This window comes from Misgurnus anguillicaudatus, chromosome 11, assembly GCF_027580225.2.
Source record: "Misgurnus anguillicaudatus chromosome 11, ASM2758022v2, whole genome shotgun sequence".
NCBI classification, from domain to species: domain Eukaryota; kingdom Metazoa; phylum Chordata; class Actinopteri; order Cypriniformes; family Cobitidae; genus Misgurnus; species Misgurnus anguillicaudatus.
The window spans coordinates 25287479-25302223 of NC_073347.2; the positions used below are offsets into that span (position 1 = coordinate 25287479).

Genomic DNA, 14745 nt, shown 5'->3' on the forward strand with positions numbered 1-14745 from the left:
AAAATTTTAAAAGTAGATGCAATTAGATTAATGATTTATAATGTTATAATGATTACACTTAATGTAGTTTTACACATTAAGTCACAGTTAATTAAATCAGGCAAGCAAGTGATATGAATACAAAGCTGTACATATAGCTTTTTTATTACTACATATATTTTATTAATGTTTACACTGCATTTAATCTATTATTTCACTTAAAGATAAATTAAAGCCATTCTCATACCTAACGTTACCCTACTCAATATATGCCTTTATTCTAAATAAACACTTGTTAGGAACTTTATTTTCACTTCTCAAACATTTTCTTCATTTAAAATATTGTATTTTCAATGTGATATATGTGATAAGCTGTGTTGTCATTAATTCCTGACCCTATCATACATGCTGCTGCAGCAACCTCAAATATCACAACAAAGCACAACGCTTTAAATAATATATTTTGAAACATCATGTAAGCAATTTGACATGCATGACAAATTCGTCAAAGGTTATCCTGTTTGCCTATAACAGCACCAGACAAAAGCACAAGCCCTAAAATACTGTAAGTGTGATTTGCGACGAGACCAAAGATAAATCACACTGCTTTGTTCATAACACAGCAAATCAGATATTATAATACAATGCAACATAATAAAATACCACGTTTTACCTTACGATGACCTTGCGGGGTGAAAGCTCCTCTTGAACTTAAAAGTCTGTAGATTTTTGCGTGTGAAGTTTTTCTCAAACGCGAGCTGAATGAGCTTACGAATGACGATGACAAAACCGCTAAAATGTGATTTTAAAACTGCACGCGATGCTCAGCTGTTACAATACTGTATATTTACTGTATAACCATCTTATATCATTTATATCTACTATATAGTATGCCACAACCAAACTGCATATTCTAATTTTAATAAACAGAACTACGTCTAAAACAAACATATTAAATGCTGCTGAAGACTTGCCATTGGCTGTTGTATTTGAATGAATAAATAATGAGGTGAGTCTAAGAAAGGATAAGGGGCTATTTTGGGCATGTTTTACTATAAAAAAAGTTTTAATTTAATATGTGTTGGGTTATTACGTTTATGTAATTCTAAATTGCATTGTTTCTGATATATATTTCAAAGATGCGGTTTTTTTTTTAGTTACCGTCATAGAGAACAGTAGTGCTTTTCCTGTGAGTTAAATACTGCTGAAAAGACCTCCAAGGCTTGAATAAGTTAAATAGACGATAGTGGGCGGGAGCTGTAAACGCTAGCGCTTGCCTGAAGAAGATGTTTTTTGTTTAAAGAGACTCTGTTATTTTAAGGTTGGCTGGACATTTTTGGGGGGCCAGAAGGAAAATCTGGGGGGGCAATGCCCCTCCCAGCCCCCCGTAGACCCGGCCCTGCTTCTGAGGCAGCTTTCCAAGGCAGGAAGGCATCAAGGCATGTCCGAATTCGATGTTAGGTTTACTTCCTGTCTACTGAGATACCTATGCGTGGGCGTACAATAAGAATGTGATTGGTCGAGCCTGGTCGAGTTCGAAAAAATAAAATGGCGGCCAAGGAAGCGACTGGGGCACAAATTTAATGTAAATAAAGGTAGATTTTCACTTTTTACACCTTTTAATTGCATTACTAGCGAGAAATTAGTATTGTAGTTTTCAAATATGTGATTAGTTATCACAGAGGCGCTCTCTGTTTATATTTCAAACACGCTGCCTTTGAAGTGTGTCCGAAAGTCTTTCTCTGAGCTGCCTTCATGCCTCCGAAGTAGGGTTGTAACGGTATACCGGTTTGGCGGTATACCTTGATATTAACTTTTACGATTATCATACCGTATACATTTGCTTATACAAGGTTTTGGAAAAAAATAAAGCAAATCTCACCTGCGCTACTACGCACATGCAACTTCATTTCGCGTGACTGCTAGACTCCACTCGTTTATGTATAGCAGAGGAAATGTCAGAGACTACAAATTCTATCCTCTATTCCCACCAGAAAAAAAGGTAAAATCTACAGTATGGGAATACGAAAAACGAATGCGGGGTTGTCCTTGAAGATATATCCAGTTTGCAAGAAATGTGGACGAAGTGATTTATATTACAGATCAATTTAAGTTGATTATACTTAGGCCATATAATAAAAACTAGAGCCCGACCGATTTATCGTTTTGCCGATTTTATCGGCCGATATGAGCATGTCGCAGATATATCTGTATCGGCGTATAAGCCGCAGATATACGCCGATATGAACGTTTGTTACAGAACACATTAAATGCATTTGAAAGATGTAAGTACTTGTTTGTCCAGCAGAGTGCGCCATACTGGTTGCTAATGGCGACCCAGATCACTCACTGTAGTGACACCAGCCAATCCCCCACCCCCTTCACTTCAGTTCAGTCAGTCTCTCAGTTCAGGTGGCATGGAAACAGTCACGCAGTGTCTTCTTCACAACATTTTTACACCTGGTATTAAGACGCGCTTTGGTCGATTGGATTATAAATGGACAAAAGAGACGCATTCCCGCTTACATTTGGTGTTTTTAATCCGTCTCTTTGTCGACTTGCGAGTTAAAACGCAAGCGGGAGAAATGACGCGAGACGGAGAAATGACACGTTTAAACTACGCGCAGCCGTGCACTTATATAACACTATATGAGATTACTGCTGCTTGTGTTGTTAGTTAGCAATTGATTCAATAAGCTCGCGCAAATCTACACCCTTGCTAAATAAAAGAGGCGGAGCGAAGACGCTTTATTTTTATAAAAGTCTAAAGTTTGCACGGACCCCTGGGATTGTGTTATAAAAACGTTGTGCACAACATTAAACATAGCGTACAGTAGTATGTGCTCCCTCAAGCGTGGTCTTCGTAACTGTGAGTGGCTAACTAATTTGTGAAGAACACAACTTACTGTAAAGCTATTAATCAATGACTTGATAAGTTTCTCTTTATAACGTTATTCTCGTCAAAACTGCAAATGATGCAAGTTTTATGTATTTTGTTCTCTTTGTGTTTTAAAGTTGTTTATAATAAGTCAAGTTTACTGTTTACTGCACTGATATCCAACTAATTTTGGATAATAAAGTTTATTGTTAACTTCTTGCCTATAGTACATATCTTTGTCACATCAATATAAGTGTTGGATCACCACATTTGTGAGTGATCACCACATATGTGAGTGATCATTGCATTGCATTGTATTTATTCATATACAGTATATTATGTTAAAGTATATAGTGTATTCTATGTACAGTACTTTAGTATAATAGTAGTATATACTGAACTATAATACACATAAAGAATATCGCCCGATATATCGTTATCGGTCTTTTTTTACTCCCTAATATCTGTATCGGCATCGGCCCGAAAAAACACATATCGGTCGGGCTCTAATAAAAACTATACATTTCACTCACTATATGACGATGTGAACAAATGAATATATCCAGAGCAGTTCTGAGAGAATTTAATGAGAATTTTATCATTTTATTTAAAAGATTTAAATTAAAAGAATCAAAAAAGATTAAGAATCAAAGTTTACTTTTTTCGAAAGTGTATTTTCCCCCCAAAAAAGTTTAATATAATAAATCATATGATCGCCCAAAACCCTATCTGTTTTTTATTAATTTAAGGGTCTTTGTAGCTAATGATAATAATAATAATAATAATAATAAGTGTTTAATATCGGCAAACCGTGAAACCGCGATAGTTTCTGAGACGATTATCATACCGTGGAAATCTCACACCGTTACAACCCTACTCCGAAGTAATTGCCTCATGAGGCAGCGAGGCAACGAGTCACTGTCTTGAGTTTTCGGACGCAGCCATCATGTCGGGGCTCCCAGTTTGAGAACCACTGCTCTAGATAAAGGCCAAATAACAACTGTGGAACAGTACAAGTGATGGAGTCTCTTCTAAATAACTTTTATCTAAAGTAGGGATGCACAATATATCGGCCGACATATCGTTATCGGCCGATAACTGCTTATTTTTAATATTATAGGTTATCGGTCCGATAGCAAAATTAGGCCGATAAATGAAAGCCGATAAATGATGGATTATTTTGGTTTGTTGAACCACTTCACTTGCTCATTGCTGGCAATGTGGAGTTTTGATTGGTGCTTTCTGTGACATAGCACGAAGATGACACGTGTTGCAGGCTTAAGAAGAGTATGCTAGTCTAGCGCAAAGACAAGATGTCCGCGGTCTGCAAGTTTTTCATTGTGAAAATAATATGAATATTTATCGGCCTATAGATATCGGTTATCGCCCCCCAAATTTAAAGAGTTATCGGTTATCGGTATCTGCCAAAATTTCCATATCGGTGCATCCCTAATCTAAAGCATCGTACAGCTCAGTTATTGCAGACAGAGTCATGATTCATGAAGCTTAATGCCTATTGCTGATAGGAGGTTTCTGTGACTGTGGCTGGAAAGTTATACCACAGTTATGCCACATTCAGATAGTCATCCACAAAAAACTAATTTGTTTGACAATCTAATAGCCAGGTCACATTCTTCACTTTAAAAACACTTTTTTGTTTAAGACAAAGACCTGAAATTCTTAAAAATATCAATGGGGGAAAGGCTTTAGAAAATAGTATATTAAAAGAGCTGTGAGGCAGGCCAATGCATTGCGAGATGTGACTTATTGACTGATGATCTGTTCTGCTGGAAGCCAGTGGTCAAAGTTCTTGCTGTCCATTCTGACAGTCAAAAAGGTGCATATTTACTTCTGACAGCAAGTTGTTTTGTTCACACTTATTGGTAGTTGTGTTTACACAATTAGTCAACTACATGAGTAGACCCCATAAAAGACAAGGCTGAAATGTCCTCTGAGGTAATTTAGATGATCACATAAATATCAAATGTCACAGTTTACAGAAGAAAACAAAGAAGGCACTAGAACAGAACTAACCACTATCCAGACAGTGTGACCTGACTAAATGCCTTAACTCAAATCACAAGTCCCTCATAATGGGATTCAATGCATGTATGCAAACATACCTCTTAACTGTGCCTTACTATAATGACTTTAACACAGCTCTGTGGCAAAATTTGACATTTGTAGAGAACGACAAGAAAAACTATAACACATATAACGAATAATGTCAAAATAAACAACACCACATGGCATGCTCGAGTCAATTTATCAATCAAGTATCCCTGTTATCCAGTAAATGTAGTCTAGCTCATAAAACATACGTGCATTTAAAATGTGGATTATTTGTTTAGAACCAAATATTATTTTAAAGGGCCAGTTTACATAACTTAAATTACTAAGTTATTAAATATCTATATACATAACAAAACAAATATTTTGCCCTTCTTGTTTAAACACACTGCACAAGTGTATAGCCACCACGGATATGCTGTTGTGAACTTACCTCCCACCTCCTCGGCGCTTTCCAGTAAAATATCCTTAGTAAAATTAGAGATTTGTCCGGTGAACGAGGACAAGCTGCCCCCGACCTGGCCGAGACTCTGACCCAGGCCGGAGCCCAACCCTCCCAGCCAGGACGACATGACCGACCAATCCGAACCAAAGCCTTATTCTTCGAACAGAACGTTTCTCACACACATACAATGCGTAGACAGCGCAGATCCAATAAGCGAAACCTTCATGTATCCAACTAATTATTAATCATCGCGTTGTGTTGGCGTATGATTAATAATTATCAGTTAGCTGCGGATCCGGATGCCAGGTGGCTCAAAACTTCATGATAAACACAACGACTAAACGCCGGATTATACACGAAAAACAAGGGGAATCGTGTAAAACCTGGTCGCCGGGTAATATAGGCATAAAGTGGGGCAGGTTCCGGGTTCAGGTTTGTTTTGGGTCGCTTTGTTTTTTACGCCGATAAAGTGCCACCTCGACCGCAGCCATCACAGCACCGGACTGCTTATCCGTCAGAGAAGACGTGTACAGCACTGAGGCATTATGGGATTTTGGAGGACCAACACAACCCAGCGCACACAACATGCGTACGAGGTCTACTGGTGCTGCGCAGACTGATATGAATATGACATAATAGTAACGCGAGAACAGCTCTACAGTCAGCTTTAGAAACGCTCTCGCGTTACTGTGATGTCGGTCTGCGCAGCGCTGCATAAAGTCAAACGCACCTAAATTTCACAGCGATGTCGCTGGACAAAGTGAGTATTGCGGGCATGTGATACGTTTACTGTTTGTAATCTACTATGGAAATTTATTTTAGTCCACTATAGTATTCTAAATGTATTTAACAGTGTTTAAGGATTTTACCGTTGCAAGAAATAATTGATCAACACGTATATTTATTGCCATTTTTAGTTTTATTTAATATTTTCAGCAGCCCTTTCTGTGCCTTATTAAATAATTTTCCATCTCATTTTTTACTTTTTTTTATTGTATTTTAACAAACATATACACATTTGTAACCTTTATATACTGCCCTTTGCACACCTTTATATGTCATGGGAACAATTTATGATGTCATTATTAATATTTATTAAGAGAAATACGCTTTACAGTGTGAGGAAATACAATCTGTTGTTTAATGTAACAAAATTATGATTAAATCTATACAAAGTAAGAGATGAATAAAAGAAAAAAGATTTGAATAAAACCACATATTTAAATTACACCTTAAATATTGTATCCTGCTCTTTTACAAACACACACCACACTTTACAGAAAGCATTCAATCCTGTTTTTGGGCCAAGACGGAAGAGATGAAAAATGAGATTGATAAAGGGAGAGAAACAGAGAGATCACATGTGAGAAATATGGCATGTCTGTGCAAACTGTAGATGTCACCTCAAAACAAACGCATATTGAGCCACTGTACAGCAGCCGAGAGCTCCCTAAATTTCACCTTTATTAACTTTACTAGTAAGAAACCGTTTATTAAGTATTATTACATAAAGAAGTCCTTCATCTCCCATCAGGATGATTGTTGTGCATCTCTGGTGTGTATGTCAAAAGAACAATCATTACCCAAAGGTGTAGTAGTGCCTGGAAAGATAAACATACATTCAAACATATAGTGTGCATGAACACAAACATACAAAGCACATTTCCTCTAAAGATTTTACTTTGCTCATTTAAACAAATACACCTTGATGTGCCATGAAATTAACTTACCATGTATATAATAACAAAGACCCTGGCCATCGGATAACGTCTAAGAAAGATTCCAAGACGTATACTGAAGGAAACAGAAGACATATACTAAACATAAGCGCTCATTTTTTGTCAGGACACTGTAAATGAAACATAATAGTTAGCATCAAAAATAGTTTGCAGAGATTCATCACCTGAATCGGTCGATGGTGCTGGCCGCATTCCGGACTTTTCCATACACTCCTGTTCCTGGGCCATCGGCATCACTAAACAGGATTGGTGTGTTCCTTTGTCTAGCACCTTAAAAATAAACAGTAAAAAAGAAAAATGAAGAGAACCTTCTTTAGTGAGATTAAATAAAAAGATAATAAAAACAACAACAGCTTGGGTACCTTCTTCATTTAAATTCCATAAATTCAATCCCATAATGCAGTGCACTTACCTGGTCCCTCCATTGCAGCCATGTTAATGTTTGCTCCACTGTTCTGACCACCCTGCAGGCTCTTTAGTTGTTGTTCAAGCCTCTCCAGCTGAAAGGCTAATGAATTTTTCTCTGTACCCAGGGCTTCCAACATGGTCTGCTTCTGGATCAGTGTCTCTGTCAACTGATGCAAACGGCCCTCCAGTTCTGCCTGGCTGCTATTACTCAGAGCCTTATTGGTCAGCTAGAAGGGATACGTGCAGATTTAGATAATTAAAAAAAAAGTGCTTTTAAGTTAACAATAAAAATTTGGAAACTGTTGAGTGTGTTTTGAGATACTGTTAGGGGTTTGACGAGACACTTACTCCACGAGACGAGACACGAGATTGATACAAGATTAAGAAATCCCCAATGATAAAATATATGACTGGAAAATATTAAACTTTTTTTTAAACTGAAAAGTTTTAAATGTTTTAATTAATCTAGGACTGTGACTAACTATTATTTTGGTAATTGATAATGAAATAATTTTATATTTTTTATCATATACCTTTATTTGATATTTTTTCAAATACAGTATCAAAACCAAGTAAACACACAGTTTTATTCAGCAAAAACATTAAAATATATGCAATAAAAACCCAACATTATGTATTATAACAAATGCCTGCAGATGGCGCCAATAGCCTGCCGATTGTCATTGTACTTTTATTTTACATTGAGAAGACGCTTACTTTTGGCAAAACAATGTTTAAATCCACTTAATTTGTACTATTTGTCCACTTTTATACAATAGAAATAGTACAGCCGTTGTAATTCTTAAACAAGAACATGTAGACATGTACCCCCGGTTTCACAGACAAAGCTTAAGGCAAATCCTAGATTAAAACAAATGATTGAGCTTGAATTGTCTCAACTGAAAATAACTTGCACTGACAGATCTTAAAATATATTGTTTATTTGTCCCCGATATACACACCAGTAATGTCTTTTTCTGAAGCATGTTTATAAAAGATTATAAACACCTCCTTAATTTAATTTATGCCTAGTCTTGGCTTAGCTAAGCCTTGTCTGTGAAACCAGGCCTAAATCATGTAAACTCACAGTGAGGGTTTAGACTGCTGAGACGCTCTATATGTTAATGATTAACAGACAAAAACACACATATTAGACTTTATTAGATTTTAAAATACAGAATATAATGCATGCACTGTAAAAGGTTTTAACACAAACTCAACGTTATGCTGATATTACAAGACAGCTTTTTAACCTTATGGAGAAATCTTTTTTTAAGGTTTTTATATCTCGTGGCATGAGATCTCATGTACTATATATTGTTTACTTCGTGTGACTTTTTCTTTGTAAAATAATCTGAATCCAAATGTTTCCTCATAAATGTGTCTGCAAATGTTTGTGTGGGTGGTACCTGATTTCGAAGTTTCTGGATCTCATCCTCACGGTCTTTGACACGACCCTGCAGGGTGATTTTAGTGCGATGATGGTCTTCCTCAACATACTGCAATTCCTGTAGTAAAAATACATAATCATTCACTTATTATTCAACATTTTAATTTCACCCTATAAAAGTTAAAAAAATCTCCCCAAAACCCTGGCAATGCTATTCTCTCTCATCTACCTGTTTGCACCTCTCCAGCTCGGCCTCTGTTTCCTGTTTGGCTCTGATTTGTTGGGCATGTTGTTCCTGTACCTCTGCCAACTGTTCTCTCCAGTTCTCTGTATCTGTGACCGCTTGGGTTTCCAGATCCTGCATGAAATGGGGAGAGAGCAAAATATATGCATCAGTTATAATGCTGGATGATATTTTAAATATTTATCATATATAAATATGGGCATTTTATTTATGCAAAACAGATCATACTGTCATATATATTAGATATTTCTGTGTGTTTGTACTCTCTGTATATCACAATGTGTTTCATTCATAAACTTTAAGCATGTATCTTTTTAAACCTTGTGGTATTCGTGTGTAGCTGTATGTGTACCTGCATCTCTGTCCGTAAGCTTTGTATTTGGGCCTGTAGTTTTTGAATCTCATCTCTTTGCAGCTCTTTCTCATGTCGTAGCTCCTCGAGTTCTACTCCAGCCCCGGCCCCCTCCAGCACCTCCAAACCCGAGCCCTCCTTCAAACTGCTGATCAGCTTCTCTTTTGACTAAACCAACAACAAATTTATAAACCTTCATACACTTAAAAAAGTAGAAAACCATAAAAAATAAAGAGAATGAGACCTGTAATATACGTGAGGCTTTATTTTTGTAGTCCTGCAGCTCCTGCTTGGCATACTCTGCTGTGGAGCGGGCACTTTTGAGCTGCTGCTGAAGGTCTTCGGCTCTCTGTTTCTCCTCCGTCGCACGGCGTTCTGCTTTTGTAAGCGTCTCTGCCAACGTCTGGCGCTCCGCCTCCAATTTTGCCAGCCGTCCCCCAAACTCACTCTGTGAATAAAGTACACACGGGTATGATTTGCAATCTTTATCATTTTAGTTGTCATGTCCACTGTGCTCTAGATAAAAGCTCCAGCTTGTAAAAATATACTCTTTTTAAATTTGTCTTCTACCATGATAAACCACACCCATAGTAGATTTTTGCAGACTGGATCGATACCTACATTTAACAGCATTAAGCAAGCATTTCTAGCATGCGTCTTACTATTAAAGCATATACTACTTATAAATAGGGGAGAGCGGGGCACAACCTAACGCTTTTTGGTTTTGGCTGAATCATTCCAAAAATATTTGAGTTTGATTAATTCGATTTTTACACAAGCGACACAAACATCTCTGCTACAAATGAACTTTTGAAGTTTGTTTCCAGTACTTACCATTCTTGGACAGTAACACCAAACGTGACAGAAGTGAAAACACTACAGCTTACCCCATAGGTGGGTTTATTTGTAACAGGCAAGGGGTTAGTTGTAACACTTGCTAAAAATTAAGTTTGCAGGCAAATATTTCAATACTATTTTGTCTATATACTTGAAGTGGATATTGTCTATCTATCTATCTATCTATAGGTATCCACACTGTATTCATTCATCCATCCCTTTACTAACAATAGTTCAATTATAAATGGATACAAATGTCTAAATATGTGAGAAAAAGCAGCACAATTATGACAATTTAAAAAAAATATTTTTTTATTTTATATTTGTAATTACCATACTAGTTTCAAAATCAAATTCTGTGATAATGAGCATCAAAGTCTGATTGAAGCCATTAATTTCTTTATCATTTCAATCTTTGACGTGACCTTATTCAATCAATATTAAAGATATGAACAAAAATAAATTTGACACACGATTTTTGATAAGACAGGCACATTTATTTTGTTGGCAGCCAGCAATCATTCGTGTGTAGTCTATTTAAAACAACGGCAGTTTTCATATCGTAAGTGCTGAGGGGTTAGTTGTAACACAGCATTACAATTACCCCGCTGGGTCAAAATATTTTCAAGCCCACCAAAAAAGTTGCTAAGAGCTGCAGACATATTTCAAAATGATGCTATGTTTTAGTCAACAAGACACTGTTTTGGTATCTTACACACCCAACTTAGAAACCAAAAAAAAAAACTATGATGAAAAAAAATTACTTACATGCCACCAAAACACTCGTTCATCATAACTCTAAATTATGTGTGTAGGTAGGTGCATGTGTGAACTCACTCTGCATCTGTCTGTAGCTTTCTTGCTCCCTCTTCAGTGCAGCATCTGCATCTCTCATTCGTTCCTGTATTGTTTGTAAAGCCTGAGACTGAACACTGCTACCCTCACTTTGGTCCTGTAGGATCCTGAGAAAAAAACAACACAGAATGGAGGTTTTTTGGTAACAGATAATAGTATGTAAACTACTAAAGATTGGAAAGATAGTGTGTACTGTAGCTTTTCCATTACACTACCAAAGATAATTCATACTCTCCACAAATAGCTTAAGGACCAATACTTGCAACATTATCTTATTAAACTTTCACATGGTCCCCAAATAAACCAGCAATGTGTTGGGATTTGTCACAGAGACTCACCTGATCCTCTCGTTCTGTGCTTCCTCAAGAGCTGAGCTTCGGGCCTTCAGTAGTTGATCTGCCTCGTCCAGTCGCACCTTTAGCACCGCCAGCTGACCATCTTTTGCAGACAGAGCTTCTGTGAGGTCATCCACTTGAGCACTCAGCTCCCGAACTGTACGATCAACGCGAGACTGATCCTGGTTCCATTTGTCAGTACGAGCTCGGGCAAGATTCACTTCTGGAAAAGAGGAGAACACACTGTTTTAATGCCAACTCCATTGACTTGAATTAGATGTGCTGTGAGGTACGGTATTACTCCGCGCCGGGAACTTTGTTTCTATTCTTGCAATTGGCAATGGCGGATTAGTGCCACCACCTGGGCTGGAGTGTCTATTATTCAAGCTCTCAGCGGAAGAATATACGGGTGTAAGGCGTTTGGAAAAATAGGTCCACAAGTTAACAACGAATGCTAAAACACCTGTTGGAGGGCGTCTTTTGCGGCGATTTTTGTGTGAGCATATCGGTGAACGCCCCTGGCCACTCGGTGAGTTTCACGTCTTTGTAAACGAAAGTTTAATGCATTTTAGGAAGGATTGTTCCAGTGCAACTTTAAACCCATTGTAGAGGTGGGAGGTGAAACACAAACACCCGAAAATTCTCGGGGCAGCCGCATATGTCGAAATTTCAGTCAAAACCGTTCTATTTCACCATAAACAATTTGAAAACAGGGCTTAAAGTGTAAAATACCAAACTTGTCCTTTAAAGTCATCACATATACCCATCATTCCATTATATTATAGTATCATAGTATGTAAGAAGGATGCACAAAACAGGTCAATATGAAGTTCAACTGATACATCATAAATCTTTATGTCTCACCCTCCTGCATGCCTTTGGCTCTCTGGATTAAAGAGGCCATCTCCTGGTTGAGAGAAGAGACTTCATTGCGCAAGAGCTGGTTTTCAAGGCGTAGATTGGAAATCACCTGCTCGTGGCCCTGCTGCTGCTGCAAGTGCTCTTTAGGTGGGATCTCCTGTGCTGCATGGGGCTCTACAGGAGCATCCAGGCCTAAATTCAAACTATCTGGAGCATCAGCTGGACGAAACATGAAATGGAAAGGTTAAAAAATAACACATATCAGCCAAACAAGTAGCATAGTAATAATTGTAAACATTATAGAGGTTAACAGACTACATATTCAAAATTAAAAAAATTATATCCCTTTGGATTGAAGAATCTGCCAAAATGCATAAATGTAAAACTAGAATAAGTAGCTCATATTCTCTCTGGTCCTAACCTGTAATGATCAAAATATTTGAAATTACAAAAGTTAGAAAAAAGTAACTTTATCTTACTATAAGACCCACTCTTTCACATTATGTGCAGTATTTCATACCGTGGCCATGGTCTCGGTTGGCACCATCCTCTGTTTTAACACTGTGAGAACTGTTCGAAAGCGAGCCGATGCTGGAATTTCTGGACAGGCCCTGTGTGGAAGACGGGGTTCTTGTGACAGAAGGGCCCACCTGGAGGTCATCATCAACAGAGGTGGGTGGCACCTGGGGCTGAGTTAACCCTCCTGCAGGGCTTAATGCTTTAGACCCCGTTTCTCTCCTGACCTCCTTCCTTTCACCCTGCGGTGGGTCTGAACTGTTCAGAAAGTCGAAAAGCAAATCATCATTCACTTCCGGCTTTTTGGGCCGCACAAAGTTAGACGTAACCTTGCTGCTAGAACCCAAAGGCGTGATGCTGGAGACATTAGCTGTACTGGCCAAAACGGTGGCTTTGGATTGCTTTATTCTCCCAGCCGCTGTAGATATGAATGTCGCCGCTCCTTGGGACGATGTAGAGAGGGAGTCCCTTTGCTGTTGGTCATGAGTGGAGCTGTAATCTGCAGGCTTGTACTGTATTGAATCTGTGGTGTCAGTGCTGCTGTAGGGGAGGGAGGACTTGCGAGCTGACTGGATGGTCAAAGCACTTGCTGCACCCTGGTCTACTTTATTCAGGAGTTCCTCGGCCTTCCCAGCAAGATCAGCAAACCATGACATCCTGATCCTCTGGAATAACACACATACGCAGAGATAATAAAAAGTTAAAAAGCGATTAAATGCATCATGAACTACAACGTATATAAAACAGAGCATGTGATGCTTAACCTAACTCATTTGGGTTTATGCCACCCCCCTTTTTAGCAACGCGATACTTAAAAACAGATTTGTATGGGGTCTCATTTTTGCGTCTTAAATGAAGTAATAACGAGTAACATCACGTGTGTAGACGTTTGTTTGACGTTTTCCGTGTAAATATGAACTGACACGCAAAACCATCTTTGGGTAGACCCAAAGCTTTAAACTGCTTTCATGACTGAATGCTAATAAAATTCAAATCTAATTATCAATATCATACATTAATAAAAACGGTCATAAAAACCGACAAATGAATTTTTTTTATCCAAGTTATTTCCAATTTTATGGTACAAAGTGTGTTTATGTTACGCGTTCAAATCTACACGGCGACATGTCTCGTTAACTTACCCAAACATATGAAACTGCTCCCAACGAATTGTCGCTATTTTATCAATATCTACTAGAGTACGCCCAGATATAAATCAAAATATCGAACAAACATAGGATCAGATTAGTAAAGCATTTTTTTACATGATGACAATCAACTGCTACATAGTCTGTTTAATGTATTCAGCACAAACAATCGCATTGACGGTTTTATTTTTATGAGTAACGTTAACGTTACCTGAAGATGCCGCGGTGTCTCAAAAAGCTGAAAATAAATATTGCAGGGTCATGTCTGGAAAATATCGTGGTAGTTGTTTATGCCAGTGTAAATATCTTATCCCTGACTGATTTTATCCTGCTGCTCATCCTCAACCAGTCCGACGTGGACCAGGAACTACACGAAGGACCCATAACAGTGTGCCCAGCGTACTGCCTGACTGTAAATACTGCATGTGACCTCTACGTGCCGCATGATTGCAAACGTTTACTGACAGCAAAGGTACTCTTTAAAAAAGTGACAATATTAATCTCAATTTAATTATGTACATAGTTTTAATAAATAATGTGAATTTTCATGCTAAGAAGACCAGTTGGCCCACCACGTAAAAGCAGCTGAACACCAACTTTGTCAGGTTGTGACCTTTCATCAGTAGTTAAATGGACCAATAAATAAATAAATAAATAAATGTTGGTTTAAAAAGTAAACACACAAAAA

The 14745-nt window shown here is 37.8% G+C and overlaps 2 protein-coding genes across 2 annotated transcripts in view; both read right to left on the minus strand.

The window, feature by feature from the left end:
• trip11 (thyroid hormone receptor interactor 11) overlaps positions 1 to 5915 on the minus strand; it is a 31252-nt gene extending 25337 nt beyond the window's left edge. The window contains exon 1 of the mRNA XM_073873407.1: positions 5361 to 5915. Coding sequence (XP_073729508.1) covers positions 5361 to 5499 — 139 coding nt within the window. The 5' untranslated portion in view covers positions 5500 to 5915. The remainder of the gene's footprint in view (positions 1 to 5360) is intronic.
• A 527-nt stretch (positions 5916 to 6442) lies between these two features.
• On the minus strand, positions 6443 to 14442 carry golga5 (golgin A5). Its single transcript, XM_073873410.1, has 13 exons — positions 14269 to 14442; positions 12914 to 13574; positions 12397 to 12612; positions 11536 to 11755; positions 11173 to 11304; positions 9750 to 9945; positions 9506 to 9673; positions 9139 to 9267; positions 8929 to 9027; positions 7524 to 7746; positions 7276 to 7381; positions 7103 to 7166; positions 6443 to 6973 (listed from the first exon to the last, which is right to left on the minus strand). The coding sequence occupies exons 2-13, from the start codon at positions 13563 to 13565 to the stop codon at positions 6893 to 6895; spliced, it is 2286 nt and encodes a 761-aa protein (XP_073729511.1). The 5' UTR covers positions 13566 to 13574; positions 14269 to 14442; the 3' UTR covers positions 6443 to 6892.
• Positions 14443 to 14745: the final 303 nt, after the last annotated feature.

Coding starts and splice junctions, on each gene's coding strand:
- golga5 (XM_073873410.1), bottom strand. CDS start 13,565: ATGTCATGGTTTGCTGATCTTGCTGGGAAGGCCGAGGAACTCCTGAAT. Junction 7,747..8,928: donor TCCAGAAACTTCGAAATCAG/GTACCACCCACA, acceptor TATCCCTTCTAG/CTGACCAATAAGGCTCTGAG. Junction 7,382..7,523: donor GGCTGCAATGGAGGGACCAG/GTAAGTGCACTG, acceptor TTTATTTTTAAG/GTGCTAGACAAAGGAACACA.